This window comes from Macadamia integrifolia, chromosome 2, assembly GCF_013358625.1.
Source record: "Macadamia integrifolia cultivar HAES 741 chromosome 2, SCU_Mint_v3, whole genome shotgun sequence".
NCBI classification, from domain to species: Eukaryota; Viridiplantae; Streptophyta; class Magnoliopsida; order Proteales; family Proteaceae; genus Macadamia; species Macadamia integrifolia.
The window spans coordinates 7917779-7934505 of NC_056558.1; the positions used below are offsets into that span (position 1 = coordinate 7917779).

The 16727-nt window shown below is 37.9% G+C and overlaps 1 protein-coding gene across 1 annotated transcript; it reads left to right on the forward strand.

The window, feature by feature from the left end:
- The first annotated feature begins 391 nt into the window (after nucleotides 1-391).
- On the forward strand, nucleotides 392-15305 carry LOC122069447 (pentatricopeptide repeat-containing protein At1g80270, mitochondrial-like). The gene is made up of 3 exons (XM_042633464.1): nucleotides 392-721; nucleotides 1036-1633; nucleotides 13730-15305. The coding sequence occupies exons 1-3, from the start codon at nucleotides 687-689 to the stop codon at nucleotides 14975-14977; spliced, it is 1881 nt and encodes a 626-aa protein (XP_042489398.1). The 5' UTR covers nucleotides 392-686; the 3' UTR covers nucleotides 14978-15305.
- The last annotated feature ends 1422 nt before the right edge of the window (nucleotides 15306-16727 follow it).

Genomic DNA, 16727 nt, shown 5'->3' on the forward strand with positions numbered 1-16727 from the left:
AAAGTCTTGCCCTTAACTTTATTAACAAACTTTAAATTGGGTTTAATGGAGAAACCTTTCCAAAAAGAGTCGGCGGAGGTTGCATTCCAAGACAATTTTAAGTTGGGTTTTGGGAAAAGAATGCTACAAAGCCACGCACCTCTAGGCCTAGGCACAGGAGATGATAAAAAGACCACCCTACCCCTTGGTTGGATGCCTATGTACATCTCTTGGTTAGTCACTGTAGTAGCAGGAGTAGCCAATCAACCAGGTAATGATCCCTAGCCCATTGGGGTTTTTGGTAAACAATCCCTAACCAATTGGGTTAACATCTCCTTACCCAAAATTATTTCTCAATGGCTCTCATGTCTCTCTCATTCTTATGTGAAAAGATACCCCTGTCCTTTATTTTGGGAATGAAGGTCACGCTCCCGGACGGAGAACCTCTCACTAATAAAATATGAATAGAAATGTTGTAAGAAAAAACCTCCAACGTGGCCGATCGAGAATTTGCGATTTTTATAGTGTTTTGGCTCTTTAGGGTTTTAGGCTTTTATCCGTTTAGGGTTTAAGGTTTTCATCCATAGATGAATTCGCTGCCTGCACACCAGTGAGAACAGACGAGTATCATCGTTGACCTCTAGTGTCCGAGGGGCTTAGGGTTCTTGGGTTCTCGATTTCTTGTCAGATACAGTTGAGTGCTCGTCATGTGGGCACTTGGCAGAGCTGCTAATCCTCTGAGGTAATGTTTTTAGCTTCATTTCTTGTTCTGTTTGTCGGTTTCTATCTTCTTCTATAAATGAATAATTGATGAAATCCATTTTTCTTCTGGTTCATCAGTGTTCTAGATAATTGCAATTTCTGTCTCTTATACGTGACCCTTTATATATTCCAATGAGTTCTAGTTATGATTTGGTATTTTATTGTATTTTTCATTTTAAGGAGGATTAGCCGTCTTTAGATGCTCTCTCTCTATCCCTGATGGTTTAAGGGTAGAATTGTTGCAGATATGTGGAAATTTAGTCAATCTAATTTTAAACTTTCTTACAATCTCAGGAGTCAAGGATGCCATGTAGGGGCCATTCGAGCTTGTTGCTCTAAATTCATTGTACAAAGTGATTATATAGAGAATGCAGTGGGTACCATTGAGCCTACTGAATTGGTAGCTGGTGGGGGTCTTCTTCCTAAGAGGCTTTATCATTCGCCATCTATTCATGTGTACCTTCATCCAGGGAGTCGTAGTCTCTCTTCTCAAGCTGGTGCAAAGAGTAGTGGGGATGAAGAAGACTTGGAAGATGGATTTTCTGAACTTGAAGCACCGGCTAGCGTGGATTCCATTGAGGAGGCCAACACAGGGGAGGAAATTGATGAGGAGTTAGTGTCTGGGCCAGAGCTATCGGATGTTGATTCTGAAGAGAGTTTAGCTGAAGCCTCTCAGATTGAGCTTGACTCTGATGCAGAGGCTGGTGAAACTGATCAGGAGTCAAAGAAGAAAAGGTTTCCCCAGGGTTTATTCAGGGCACTTATGAATGCTCCTCATGTAGAAAGTGCCCTTGATAGGTGGGTTGCAGAAGGGAATCCATTGGGTCGGGCTGAGATATCAGTTTGCATGCTTAATTTTCGGAAGCGCAAGATGTTTGGAAAGGCGTTGCAGGTATGTTCTACTTGATCCTTCTTTGACATGGATAGTTTTACAGGAATTGCCTCTCGAATTGATCCTCGTCTTTATGAATCTATAAATTGTTTGCCAATTGTTTTTCTCAATGGCTGCTATAGGATTTTATATAAGAGGAAAGAAAGAGAGAGTTATGTTTACCCTAGACTGTCCAGGTCACTTTTTATCTTCCTGGATGAGTTGCTATACGCAGATATATGTACATATATTCTATTGATAGATAGATGCACTGAGTGGTTAATGGGGATGGACTGTAAATTTTTTGGCAATATGTCTATGCTATAGCATGAGAAGTTGCCTGGCTTCTAATTTTAGGATCAAATGCATCATCCACAATTTATTACGTTCTGCAGTTACTCTAAATTTTTAGTTTTTCATTGGGACATTCTTTTTAACTATTATTCTCATTTCTAGTGAGTATTCAGATCTCTTATTCCGTCTTTCTGCATGTGTTTGATGCTTAGGTCATACATCAATTGAGGAAGTTTGGTCTGCCATATTTAAAACTGAGAAAATGGGAGTAACTGTGCCTATGTTAAAGTATGGGATATTATATTAGATTTTTATATTGTAAAAGAAATAAAATGTTCCCAAAAAATTCTGATTCGTGACCCTTCTTTTTCTAGGTAATGATTTTTGATAGTTGTGCCCTCAACAGGGGACCAAACTTTTCGTTAGTGCTATGACTACTTCATCCCTACTAATGTGAAGAGTCCTAGACAGGATCCACTTTTCAGTCTCAGCTGTCTGGCTCAGAGGTTCTCGATTTGCATTTGTTGAAATCTTGATATAATTCCTTTCAAGTTGTTGTGTTCCATCAATTTGTAAGTGGTGATTGTCATTTAGGTTTCATTTAACTTTTCTAGATTTCCTTGTGATATTTTTACCCTTTATTACACAATGTAGAGCATCTACAATAGAGTGTAACTTATATTTTTATGAAATGTTTAGTATACTTGATGCAGGAAAGTGGCGGAAACAAGTTTATTGTAGTCACAATGAGTACTGGGATAGGCTAAACATATGTTGGGCTTGTAGTCCAACAGTTTTGATTATAAGGAATTCTTTGATGGGCCTCGTAGGAAATAGGAATGTTAGTTTGTTTAATTTAAGGTGTGCCCAGAGTGTACTTTCTATTTTATTTTTGCTTCCCTTTTATATTTCCTAATAAGATTAGGAATATGAAGTCTTTTTTAGTTTCTATCTCTGTGCCCTTGTGGAATGAAGAAACCCTTATCAATATGAGTTTCTATTCACTGTCATAGATTTTAATGACTTATGAGTTGAATTTGAGGTTTAACTTTCTCTTTAGAGTGGTGGTTAAGAAGATTATAGAGGCTAGGGGTCATGAAATTTATTATTGAAATGATAAAATATCCAGTTTGTTATTGTTGTGTGGATGCTTGGGATGGTGATTTCCCCAATTGAAGATGGATTCTCTTCTATGTATTAGGTGGATTCCTAATACACAGATTAGGGTGGATACCCTAGGCTCTTGGGTAGTGTCGTAGTTACAACTTTTTCTTCAAATTATTTCAAATTTAGGCTGTGTTAATACTAGAATTAATTTGTGCTCTTGTGTATTGGTATATGATAACATTCTCAGAAAGCACACTGTAATCCTGTAATAAGTTTTTAGTGTTAACAATGAAATTTTTTCCTCTTTATGGCCATTTGTTTTGAAGATTTTTGATGCAGATAAGGGTGTCTAATTTGGCCTCGGAAGACTATATTTTCATGTTTGGGTTCTATGGGGCCTTGGGATTTTTATTTTTGGATTTATTAATGTAATGGGCCTAATATATAAGTCCAAAAAGTGGGATAAAGTTAGTACATGAGATTAGTGGTTAAGTTTTTGAGTTGGATTAGGATACATAATAGTTTTTGAGTCGATTTACTTTAAGTCAGTATATGAGAGTGGTTAAGAGTCCTTGTATGAGTCGATTTAGGAATTTTAGGTCTTTATATACCCACTATCAATGAAGAATGGTTTGAATAAAGAATGAGTTTTTTTAAGAGTTTTGTAGCTGTTGAGCTTGGCATATGGGAGTGGTATCCAAACTTGATTTCTTCTCTTCTCTTCTCTCTTCACATCAGTTTTTAGTTCTGATTTTGTTCTCAGCATAAAATCTTGTCTTTTTACTGGTATCTTGAATTCCTACTCCAACAAGGATTTTTCTGGAACTTCAAATTTTATTTAACCATTTGATTTCAATTCTGCTTCCATACTTAGCAATTGCTTTTTGTTCTAAAACTTCTTACGATTTCAAAATTCAAAATTGAAATTGCTTTCCTGTTTTCCTACTACAAGTCTGATTTGAGTTTAATTGATTTTCATTTTTTTTTTAATAAATCTTATCTCAGATATTTAATTATCATTAGGTTTGTTATTTGGCACTAGAATCAATCTCTAATCTGGTTCGTCTGAACCTTCTATTGGTTCGCAGATTTGGGAAATCCTTCTTCAAGTAGGGAACTTCAAATCCTAAGAATCTGATGGATCAAGCCTGGTTTCTGTTATTATATTCTCCCATCCAATTAGAGCCTTTGCCCTAAATTTTTCTTGAATCTGATGCTTGATTGTCTATTATTAATATTCTTTGGAAATCTGGTTTCATTTTTTACTTGCAATCCTGTCGCAAGCTAATCTCCCACTGGATATCACTAGTTTGGAATTAGAATTGCATTAATGTTCTTAGATGGTGACTACAACTTATCTGATGTGGTGAAAATTGTTACTTACATGGTAAGTTTCATAGTTATCAAGGCTGCAAGGTGACCAAGGTGTTTGAGTTGAGGTATTGCCTAACTGCCTTGGCAATTAGGCGGCTGCAAGGCATCGCCTTGGTGAACAAAACATTTTAGTGTTCTTTTTTTATAAAACCATTTTATTCGGAATAAGTAACATATTAAAATTATATAATTCTACCTATATGTAAATAAATATTAAAGAATCATACCAATGCAAGATATTCATCAGAAAAACAAATCAACAAAATGAATACTCAAAAATCATTAAGCCACATCAAGTCATAAAAAATTAATAATAAGCCACGTCAAGACATCAAAAATCAAAATTAAGTCATCGAAAATCAATATTTAGAGAAATGTTATTGTTCTCTAATAAGTTTGACTGGTCAAATGATTTTATTTTTACATGACTTTTTGTATTTGGTACAATACAAAATCAGTTTTCTAGCAAGTCTAAGATTACTTAAATCTGAGTTGTAATGACAAATTTATGTTCCAGTCAAACTTATTTTAAAGTGCGCTATTGTTGTTAAAATGCCTGAGTGAATAATTTTGTGGACATCAAAACAAAAGATTATTCAATAGGAATTTGTTTTTAACAATGTTTTACCATGATAAGATTTTTGAAATTTTCAGAATTGAGAAAAACAGCATAGTTTGAAATTTAAAAATCGCCCCAACAACCAAAAATCCAGTTTTTGTTCTTGGACTGGGGGGTTGACTTTTTATCCTTTTGGAATTTGATTGATTTTTAAACTATATTTATCGATTCAAATAGGGGGTATTTGCTTATTTATGAATAATATACATTTACTTAAATGATATTTGGCATAAATAAGTGCCAAAACAGAAGATAACATACAGTGCAATAAGGCGAAAATCGCCTAGGCCCTAAGCAAACCACCTAGACGCCAAGTCGTTACCATGGCGATGCTTTGGTAGCGATGGTAAGATTTTTATTGTCTTTCAAAGGGGTTCATGAAGAAGGTGACACATTTAGTTATTTGTTCACATGATCTTTGCATGACTACAAAGGTTAAAGAATGAAATAATGGGGACTGCAATTATTTGTTGGAAGATTGTGAGTAGCTTATAAGGAATATGAATATGCATAACAGATAAACAAATAATAACTAGGTGGTTGAGTCTGTCTTTATATTTATTTTATTTCCCCTTCTGAATGTGAGGTATTCAGACTTAATGAAACATCGGATTCTATGGTTGTGAATACAAAATGGCATTTAGACTCCTTTTATTGGCAATGGATGTGTGCCACCTGAAGTTGGTAAAAGATGGATTACCATAATATGCACACTCTTGGAAAGACTCGACTTGGCCAGGAGTGTGTTGAGAGCTATAAATATTTGTCTATTCAATTTGTTTTTCGGAAATCTGATTATTCTTTCACATGGGTAAGTGGAAGGGTATAATTTTTTTTTGTGCGTGTGCGTGTGCGTGTGCGTGCGCTTGCGCGTGCGCATGTGTGTGTCAGCTAGTTCAGTTTCTCAATCCAAGTCTCTACAATTATCTGTGTTCTTCTCCCAAGAGGTCATATAGTGTTGGTTGTGTGTGTCAACTAGTTCAGTTTCTCAATCCAAGTCTCTACAAGTGCCTGTGTTCTTATCCCCAGAGGTCATGTTGTGTTGGTTCATCTCAATTCCCATGGAGCATCTGGTCTTTCAGTCTTTCTAGGATATATGCAAGGATTAGTTGAAGATGAGTGAGATTGGCTACAAGCTAAAAAGCCAAGGGTGGGGCTGAAACCAAACTGGGAACATCCTGTAGTTTTGTCTATGTGAAGATTGTGATAGTTTTCCTCTCCATATCTTGTAGGAGAATATCTACAATTAAGGGTGTATTTATTCATTCTTGTGTTTTAATCAGTAATCAGTTAAGTAGCTGGTGCTAGAGATGGAAATTACTGCTTTCATACTTCAGGTTGAACTGTTGAAGTGAGGGGGTCTTGGGTCTTGGGTCTTGGGTCTAGGGAGTAAAAAGTGGAGCTGGAGACTTAGTTTTCCCCTTTTTGGGCAGTGGGCGGTGGGCTGTTCATAGTTGGAACTTCCGAATTATGGGTGGAGAGTTGGTCGTTTTGGCTTGTGAACCCTGTATTGCATACTCTGATTGAGTCTTGGTTCATATGATGTCACTTGATTTAGAAGAAAGACTAATTTGATTGGCATTCCACTCAATCCTCTCCTTCCCCCAAATGGCATTTCTGGTCAATTGCCTTTGCTAAATTGTTTGATATACAACTTTTTGCCTGTGTCTGCAGTCTACTAATTGTCTGTGGATCTACTTAAAGTACTGAACTATCACTTAACCAGTGATGCAGGCTGGATTATGTTCAGGCGTGGGAATAATTTTTGTACAAGTGGGCCAGCCTTTTGGTTTCTTCATTGCTTAATCTTTTAAAATGTCCTACACTCCTACTTTGGTTTTAAGTCCAAGTCCAAATGAGAAGTGACTGAGTCAATGCATGACTTTGTTTTTCTTTTACTTTAAGTAGGATGTTTATTGGAGTTGAATCATTATAGGAATTGTGTTTTAAGCACCCATGGTTTGATGGTGGATCCCAATTCTTCCTTTCTTATTTTTGTTTATAATTTCGATTCTTAAATTACAATTTCAGCATCGTGGTTCCTCTATTAACTAACTTAGTTTGAGTTGTTTAATCCAGGTTGAAATTCTGCCATACTTTTCTGAATCTTCTCGGAAGCTAGGCATTTATACCGTTTTCAACTGGATTTATCTGCATCTGCTTTCTATATTTCTTATCTCTGATCGGTTTATTTCTTATCTGCTTTATTTATTTTTTTATTTTTTCCAGATGAATAACATTTACTTACTGAGAAGAATAAAATTGTAGCATTGAAAACAGTCTAAAAAAAATCAGCTCAAAGAACTAACCTACATCATTATAATGGCATCCATGAGTGAAAAATACATACAACGTACAAAGGGATAGTATTCCCAAAACATAATATTGGTAACGATCGTAGAACTATTAAATTTTGAATTGTTTTGATGTAGATAAGTCACTTGGGCTTATTTTATTGCAAATAAGCCTTGGGTTGTGTTATATATGTGTTGGGCCTTTGATCCCAGGGGTTTTCTTTGAAATGGGTCACTTTAATGGGCCTAAATTATGGGTAGAATGTAGGAAAACGGGATTTAATTCATTAGTTTAATTAGTTGCTATTTAATTCAATAAAAGACCCATTAGGCCATTAGTTGGTTGTAAAGTCCTATATGGACTATTAGTTAGTTAGTTCTACTCCATGTTGGATTCATAAAGTCAAGTCCTAGTCCTATTGTGAATTCCTAGTTGGTGTAGGAGTGTCTAGTCCTCTTTGGAAACTAGCTCCTAGTCTTAATATGATTGTAAACTTTCGCTCTATGAATAGGGAGGCATATGTACCATTATGGAACAGATTTGAATGAAAGAAAGTTTGCATTTATGAAAGAAAGTTTGCAACTAAATGCTTAGAACAGCTGAGCTAACTGTGGTTGAGAAGCCCAGGCTGAGATAGCCACTTCCTTTATTCTCTTTCACCCTTCTCAACCCCCCATTTGTTTTATTTTTATTTTTCTATTTTATTTGCTATAACATTCAAGAGGTTTAATTCAGATTCTAATAAAAGTCTACAGAAATCAGAACCGATCAACAATCCTAATGGGAATAGGAGAGAGATCGATCTCCTCTCTTTCTCTCTTCTGTACTTTGTTTAGCCAGGTCTTCAACCAGGGTATTCCATGCCTCATAAGGGTCCCACGATCCTTACCTAGTCACTGTTGGAAGCATTCAACTGCTGTTCTTGAAGGTTCTTCTCAGTTTTTTCTCTCTTAGGTCAGAAAATCAAGAAAGCTTGTAACTTCACAACTAGCCGTCAGAATCCTCTCAACTTTGGGGGTTTTTGTACCCTCCCTAGGGACTATCTATGCCCAAGAGTGCACCTCAATCGGACTCCTACAGACCTAGCCGCACTTCTCTCTCTCCAGCTCTATAGCAGGTCTTTCTCTCTCCTATCGGGTTGGGTTTTGGGCTGGTTTTGCTCATATATTGGTATTGTACCCTTGGGGATTTATTTGATGGTCTTATTTCCTTGTTTCCTCGTCCTATTTGTCTTGCTTGGGGTTATAAACTGTTGGGGTAGTTTCTTGTAATCTACTCCTGCATTATGGTTTCTGTTCATATGAATCCAATTAGTGATTTGTGGAATAACCTCATCTAATTCCACACATCATTTTTCATAGAAATTGTTCTCTCACCAAAAATGCCCTATGTAAAGAGACAGGTCATCTGGGATCAACCTCCTATAGGGTTTGTAAAGTTGAACTTTAATAGCTGCTTTGAGGGGAACCCGGATTCAACCAGAGTAGGGGGTGGTTAGATCATCCACAGGGGAAGTGTTGAAGGAATAGGATGGAAAAGAGGTTTCAGATTCCAACCCACAAGTAGGACTGTCGGAGACTTATACAGCCGTATAGAGGGTTTACTAATCATAGGACAGTGCTTATGTTGGACCTAAAATTAGGTCGATAGTATGGACACAACAACAATGTTAGCTCCTCCGAAGATGAGCAAGACCCAATGGTTGGATTGACAGCTACAGCAGGTCTAAAGTAAATGGCAGGTTGCTGTCAAGTTTTGTAACTAATTATATCTCTCAAACCCTAGGGTAGAATATTCCCAAATTGATATCAATATCAGGTCTCGGTTACAATATGACACCCTTAAGTTATCCTAACCGACTACTGATCGGAACATAGTTACAATATGACACCCGTAAATTATCCAACCAACTACAGATCAGAACATAGGTTACAAGTTCAAGCTCCAAAATACAAACTAGTTGTTCAAACAATCCAGCAGTTCCAGCCGAAGGAAAGTGAAAACCTCAGTTGGAGCCATGGTTCATATTGAGGGGAGGGACTGGTAGGCTCTGTTTGACTTCCAGAAATCAGCCAAGGTTGATAGGTGGATGTGGCACAACAGCCCCAAGTAGGAAATAGAAACTCAGAAGTAAAACAATAACTTACAGCCCACAGCACAAACCAGCTGTTAGATATGTCTGAAAGTACTATCGAAGGGGCAGATCAATGAAGATTTACACCAGTCTGTTGGGCTTGAGGTTTACTGCAGTAGAAGATCAAACAGGCAGTGCTGCAGGGTTAAAGAAGTCTTCAATAACAGCTGCATCGGGTGGATCAATGGAGTGCTCTTCAAGCAACAAACAGCAGCAACAGTAGGGTAGATTGATGTCTCAATACCTCACTGTAGGAACCTTGTTGCAGGTTTAACAAAATGAAAACTAATAAAGATAGGAGAAAAAGGGGAAGGTAGAAGGGCGATATGACCAAGGCTTCTCACCTATGGCCTTGGTTGGTCTCTCAGGGCATATGTGGCAATGTTTCAAAAAAGTTTTTTTTTTTTTTTTTTTGAAACAAACCGGCAAAAAAAGAGGCTTCATTTAGAAACATTTGGAGGAAGCTCTCAAAAAACAGAAACAACTTCTTATAAACCCAAGCCCAGTAAAATTGACAAAACTCACGCACACTACTCTTTATTATTGTCTTCAACCTCCAAGGGACTTATTGAAAAGAAAAAAAAAACCTCCAAGAGAGAAAACCCTAGGGCTCAGAACCATCTCACCGCGGCTACTCCCCTCGCTGCTGCTACTCCCCTTTCTCTTCCTTCTCATTGAGGAGAAGGATATTCATTTTATTCTACCTTGCTCTGCCTCTACTCTTTAGTCTTTACCCGCGATTAGGTGCTCAAGCAGAGTCAAATGGAAGTCACCTAGACTAGAGAAGACATCATGCACCCCAATCTGAATGATTGATTGTTCAAAAGTAGAGATTCAAATCATCATTTTAGGATCGCTTTTTCACTGTTTTACCCACATCTCTAATTTTTGGAAATGAAACCATATAGGTGCTCGAGCTGTAAAGAGAGCAACTCAGTGCACAAGGCTCCCGCTACTGTGAGGTCTAGGAGGGGCAAGTTGTACATAGCCTTACCCTCTGCTTCGCAGAAGAGGTTTCCAGGTTTTGAATCTGTGACCAACATGATGGAGGGTCGGTGGGGGTAGGAAGGAAAATCCTTGAGATGCTCAGGGTTGCAGGGAAGAGGGAGAGTGATCGCACTAAGAAAAGGGGAAAAGGAGAATCTCTCACACACGCCCGTAGGCTTCACAAATACTTACTCAATTCATATCTTCTTCAATCTCTAATTACTCTATCGATTACAGGCATATTAAATAGGCAAATAAAAGACTCTATAGAAACAAATCTTGAAAGGAATCTAGTTCAAAACGAAACTAGGAAACCAACTCTTAATAGGAAACTAACTCAATTTAATAGATTAAGAAACTAATATTTCTTACGTATCCTACTTGAAATAAAAGATTACATAATATTCCCGACTAAATAAGATTTATTAAAATCCTACTAGACCAAATAACCAAATATGGATCGGCTTCATCTCCGTCTGGATACCCAGATGGGTTTGGATTGGTCCATGGGTGTGCATCTACATCACAACATGTTGCAATAGTGCAACTTAACCATTGTGCCACAGGCTCGCCCATAGGTTTTGAGTTGTCTTCCATCAATTCTAAGTGAGACCTATAGAATGAATTAAATGGAAAGAAGAATACTTCTAATTTCTGTTGGCAGTTTTGATTTATCTGAGATGGGTTTTGCTCCTTCTGATGGTATTATTGATTTGAATTTGAATTTGATTTTGCAAGTTGCAACTCCTTATTGTCGATTTGGGAAGTTCCAGTTTCTTTGTCTGATGTTTGTGGATCCTTGTGGTATGTAGAGTTTTATGTGCAACATGTTGTGATGTAGATGCACACCCATGGACCGATCCAAACCCATCTGGGTATCCAGACGGAGATGAAGCCGATCCATATTTGGTTATTTGGTCTAGTAGGATTTTAATAAATCTTATTTAGTCGGGAATATTATGTAATCTTTTATTTCAAGTAGGATACGTAGGAGATATTAGTTTCTTAGTTTATTAGATTGAGTTAGTTTCATATTTAGAGTTGGTTTCCTACTTTCGTTTTGAACTAGTTTCCTTTTAGGATTTGTTTCCATGTTAGAGTCTTTTATTTGCCTATTTAATATGCTTGTAATCGATGGAGTAATTAGAGATTGAAGAAGATATGAATTGAGTAAGTATTTGTGAAGCCTGCGGGCGTATGTGAGAGATTCTCCTTTCCCCCCTTTCTTAGTGCGATCTTTCTTCCTCTTCCCTGTAACCTTGAGCATCTCAGGGATTTTCCTTCCTATGCCTACCGGCCCTCCATCAATTGGTATCAGAGCGAAGATCCCATTCCCCTTCTTCCGCCCCATCTTTCTTCTTCCTTTCCCCGTTCTCTGTTTTGGCCGTTCTCTGTTGTGGTCCTTCCATGACTGAGAACAGCAAAAAAAAAAAAAAAAAAAAAAAAACCCTGTTGAAACTCCAACCCTAATCCCTCCCTTTTCTCCTCCCTTTGATTCCCAACCAGCAAAATCCCACCGCCTCCTCTTTCTCTTTCCGCCAGTAGCAAGTGAAAAAAAAAAGAAAAAAGAGGAAGTCGACGAAGAATCAACAACAGCAAGCAGAATCCAAAAAAAAAAAAAAAAAGACAGAAGAAGGCGACCAGAAGAAGAAGAAGAAAGAAGAAGCAGAAGAAAAAAAAGTAAAAAAAAACAGACGAGAAGAAGAAAGAAGAAGCAGAGGAAGAAGAAGAGAGAGAGAAAGGACCACACACCTGCGAAGCCATCGCGAGCCTCTCACTTGATCAGAGCCGACTCCCGCTGCTGATTCCGTCTCCAAGAAGAGCCTTCGGTCGGTTGCTTCCCTTCGGTAATCCCAAACCCCACCCCCGATAACCCTTTTCTCTCTTACTGCCCTCCATCACATTTGTCTGACACAGTGACTGAGAGATATATCCATTACGAAACGATATATAAAGAAGAAATCAGCTTCTGTTCTCGACAAGCTTTCCATAAATTTGCTTCATATATGATTAACAGTGCTGCTTTTGACTCCTATTTGTTGAATTAATCAATATGATCATTTGAGTAATTTTTTGCCCAATTATGAAAACTAATTTGGTATAAAATATACCTCATTTTTTTTTTTTTTTAAATTTTACCATATAGTATTTAGAAGCTCAGAATCCCTCCAAAATAATAGAAATAGAAAGAAGTATTTATGACTCAGAAATACTAATTTGAAACAGAATCGTTGCCATGCACTGTTCTGTAGTCTCTTGCAGCAACAAGCGAAGCTAAGCTTTTTCTTCAATACTCAAAATCATGGGGGGCTGCTGTACAACCCCTCTTTTTATTAATAACTTCAAAATCCCCTTGCGTGCGCTTTCTCGATGGGGCTTCAGGACTGGCTGTTGCTGTTTTTTTTCCTCTCTCCAACCTCCATCGATCTACATCAGAATATTCCGGTTGTATAGATGAAGCATACTCGATTAAAGCTGAAATTTTTTTCGCTTAAGTTGAGACTGGAGTTGGTGATAAGAGAAGGTTTCAACTAATTATGTGGCAGATGAATTGACCAAGGATTGGGGGGGGGGGTTATGTAGGTTAGAGTGGACTGCAGGGAATTCTTTTTTAGTGCAGTTGGTAGTGGTTCTTTTGGGGTTTTGGTTCCTATTCAGCTTCTAATGGATTTCTGATAAATAACATCTACTTATTGAATAGGATTGAGAGAGGGGCAGATCTGACTAGGCTATGCACAAATCTCTGTGCTGTCTGGCAATTACTGGTTATGGAGAGGGATTTGCAATGGTGTCATGAGGGAGGGAAGATTGTTGTTATGGGAACTTAGGATCTGAGTCTCATGCGGGATATGGAGTATAGGGGGCAAGTATTTTGGTCTGGTTTGGTGTGATTTTTTCCCTTTTCTTCTGTTTCAAGACCTGTTTTTGGTTTGTAGTTTTCTAGCTTGACAGAGATATACGTTAGGGCCTTTTGCTAGCTTTCTTAGGGTGTGCTCTGGCCTTGTTGGAGTCTCTCGCTCATTCTGTACTTGCAGTTTTTTTTCCCCTTTCCTGGTGAGAGTGGGCAGAGAAAATGAATCTTAACACTAAACTAAGGTCATTAAATCGAGAAGCTTTAAAATGAAGGATGACAATTGTGAAAGGCCAGTAAGTCGAATAAAGAATATATTGAGTAGCTACTTGACTCTACTTTTGTCCCTTTGTGGCATACTTTGTCTATTTGTTTAAATGATCAATTCCTATTTCTCTTATATATAGGGATTTTATTTTCATTCTGAAGTTCATTTTGTTCGTCTCTGGTTTGCAGCTCTCAGAGTGGTTGGAGAAAAACAAGCAGTTCGACTTTGTTGAGCGAGATTATGCTGCTCGCCTTGATTTGATAGCCAAAGTACGTGGCCTCCATAAGGCTGAGCAGTACATTGGGAAGATCCCAGAATCTTTCAGGGGTGAAATAATTTACAGAACCCTTTTAGCTAACTGTGTCACAGCTACCAATGTGAAGAAAGCAGAGGAAGTGTTCAACAAAATGAGGGACCTTAACTTTCCAATCACAACATTTGCTTGCAACCAGCTGATCCTTCTCTACAAGAGGTTTGACAAGAAAAAGATAGCTGATGTCCTATTGTTGATGGAGAATGAAAATGCCAAGCCAACTCTATTCACATACAGGCTCCTAATAGACACGAAAGGGCAGTCCAATGATATTACAGGTATGGAGCAGGTGCTGGAGACCATGAAGGCTGAAAAGATTAAACCTGATATCTTTACACAATCTGTACTGGCGAAGCATTATATTAGTGGTGGCCTCAATGAGAAGGCAGAGGCAGTTTTGAAGGAGATGGAGGGATGCGGATTAGGGGAGAATCGTGGGGCCTGCAGGAATTTACTGCCACTTTATGCATCCCTTGGCAAGGCTGATGATGTGAAGAGAGTCTGGAAGGTTTGTGAGTCACATCCCCAGCTTGAGGAGTGTGTAGCTGCCATCGAAGCTTGGGGAAAGCTCGGGAAGATAGAGGAGGCAGAAGCGGTCTTTGACAAGATGTGCAAAACTTGGAAGAAGCTCCACTCGAAGAACTATGCCGCACTATTGAAAGTTTATGCAAACCATAAAATGCTGTCCAAAGGGAAAGATCTTGCAAAGCAGATGGCAGATAGTGGATGCCGGATTGGTCCCTTGACATGGGATGGGCTTGTGAAACTTTATGTGGAGGCTGGGGAAGTGGAGAAAGCAGACTCAATCCTGCAGAAGGCAGTTCAGCAGAGCTCGATGAAGCCGTTTTTTAACTCTTACATGGTCATAATGGATCAATATGCCAAAAAGGGTGATGTCCATAATGCTGAGAAGATGTTACACAGGTTGAAACTGGCAGGATATGTTGGTCGGATCCGGCAGTACCAAACTCTTCTACAGGCCTACATTAATGCCAAAACTCCAGCTTATGGGCTCAGGGAGAGGATGAAGGCAGACAACATATTCCCGAATAAAGCATTGGCAGCGCAGTTGGCGCAGGTAGATCCGTTTAAAAAGACAGCGATGTCAGATCTGCTTGATTGATGATAGAGCTGAGTGAACTTCTCTGATATTGTTACCCGACCAGCGTAGATGTACCATGTTCTCTCGGGGGCAGAGCTTTTTCCCAGTTGCTGTGCTATTCGGATTTCGTATTACAAGTTGTAGGTTTTTTCAGTGTGAAGATTTAGGTCTAGTGATGATAAAGAAATGGTATTCTTCATCTCTCCTCTTACAATTTTCCCCCACTTCTGTCAACCTGAAATGTACAACTCTCTAAATGTTCTGTCTACCTTGTCTCAGATGGAAAATTTAGGATTGTTTAAAAAGTCTCACTTCAATGGTTTATTGCATTACTATTTTTGTGCCTTTATTAAGGGGAATTCTTTGCTCTGGTAACCCATTTACCTGTTAAGATAGGCCAGTGAAGTGGCTGTGAAGATGCTTCTGTGAGAATAAAAGAACTCAGACAAGAAATGGTATTGGTGTAGGAAATATAAATCAAGAAAGAAAAACTTTTATTCTTTTGGATGAACAAGAAAGGAAATATCGTCAAAAAAATGTTCTAAACTGCAATCTCGTTCAGCCACGTAGATAACATTAGGCTTCAAGTAGGACCAATACGACATGCTCTCCCCGAGTGTGTGGGGGTGGTTCACAGTATTTTTAGCTCTAAAACTGAAGGATGATGATTTGTTATTTATTATAGAGAGAGGGTTCTTTAAGCAAGTGACATAAGGGAGCACATCAATGAGGGGCGATTGAACAGTTTTTAAATAGGGGGGGTAGAGACTACATAGGTCATTTCATGTGAGAAGAGAGGGAGAGGTTTGGAGTTATAGAGGTATAATCTGTTGGTTAATTTTGGTCTTTCTTTGGTGCCTTCATATATTTGGGGAGTTATCTTCACTTAATGCTTTGCAAGAGCTAGTTTATGTCATGGTAAAAGGGGTGGTGCTTGATTGCGGTGGCACTCATGGTGGACCTGATTAATTGCCTCACTGTAGAGAGAGAGAGAGAGAGAGAGAGAGAGAGAGAGAGAGAGAGTTGCAGTGGATTTTGGAAGGGAGAGAAAAAGAGTTTAGAAGACGGGTATTTTTCAGAATTTAAGAAAAAATATATAACAATTTATAATTCTATCAAATGTTAAGTTTACATCTATTTCAATAATTAAAAAAAATATTAAAATAAACAAAAATCACTTGAATAAAAAAATAAGAAAAATTAATAAAGCCATTTATAAATGATTTGAATTTCACTATCATTCAATTTTGGTTTCACCTAAAAATTTTACACCAAAACATTTAATACCCTTACATAGCATATGCTAGTTTGGAATTTTTTTTTATTGAGTTTGTCTTGAATTCTTGATCCGTTTTGAAGAATGACCTGCTCTGATATATTTTGGTGGCGACCTGAATGGAAAGTTTTCTGAGATCTATGATGAAGTATATAATGTACTATCATTTTATTGAGCATAGTCATTGTAATTTGGGGATTTTTCGAGTTAGGGTTTCAGGGTGAGTTTTCTTGTTGTTGCTTGGATGTATTCTCTCTTCTGCATAATGAAACATCTTCTTTTTCGTTCGAGGACGTAGCACACCACATCGGTGTGTGAACCTCATTAATTCTCTATGTGTTATTCGATCTGTCTTGATTTATTTTCGTATTTCTTAATATTTACTCTAACAATTTTTAATAAATAAACCCTAAGAAAAATTGAACTCATGAGTCTCTAGTGGAAATGAAACCCAAACTAATTTTCTTTGAATTTGGATCTCCTCATCCACACCTT

What these genes read in the sequence shown, in the direction of transcription:
- LOC122069447 (XM_042633464.1), top strand. Translation starts at nt 687, where the DNA reads ATGTGGGCACTTGGCAGAGCTGCTAATCCTCTGAG. An exon ending in AGAGCTGCTAATCCTCTGAG is followed by an intron (nt 722 to 1,035) that starts GTAATGTTTTTA and finishes TTACAATCTCAG; the next exon opens with GAGTCAAGGATGCCATGTAG. An exon ending in TGTTTGGAAAGGCGTTGCAG is followed by an intron (nt 1,634 to 13,729) that starts GTATGTTCTACT and finishes TCTGGTTTGCAG; the next exon opens with CTCTCAGAGTGGTTGGAGAA.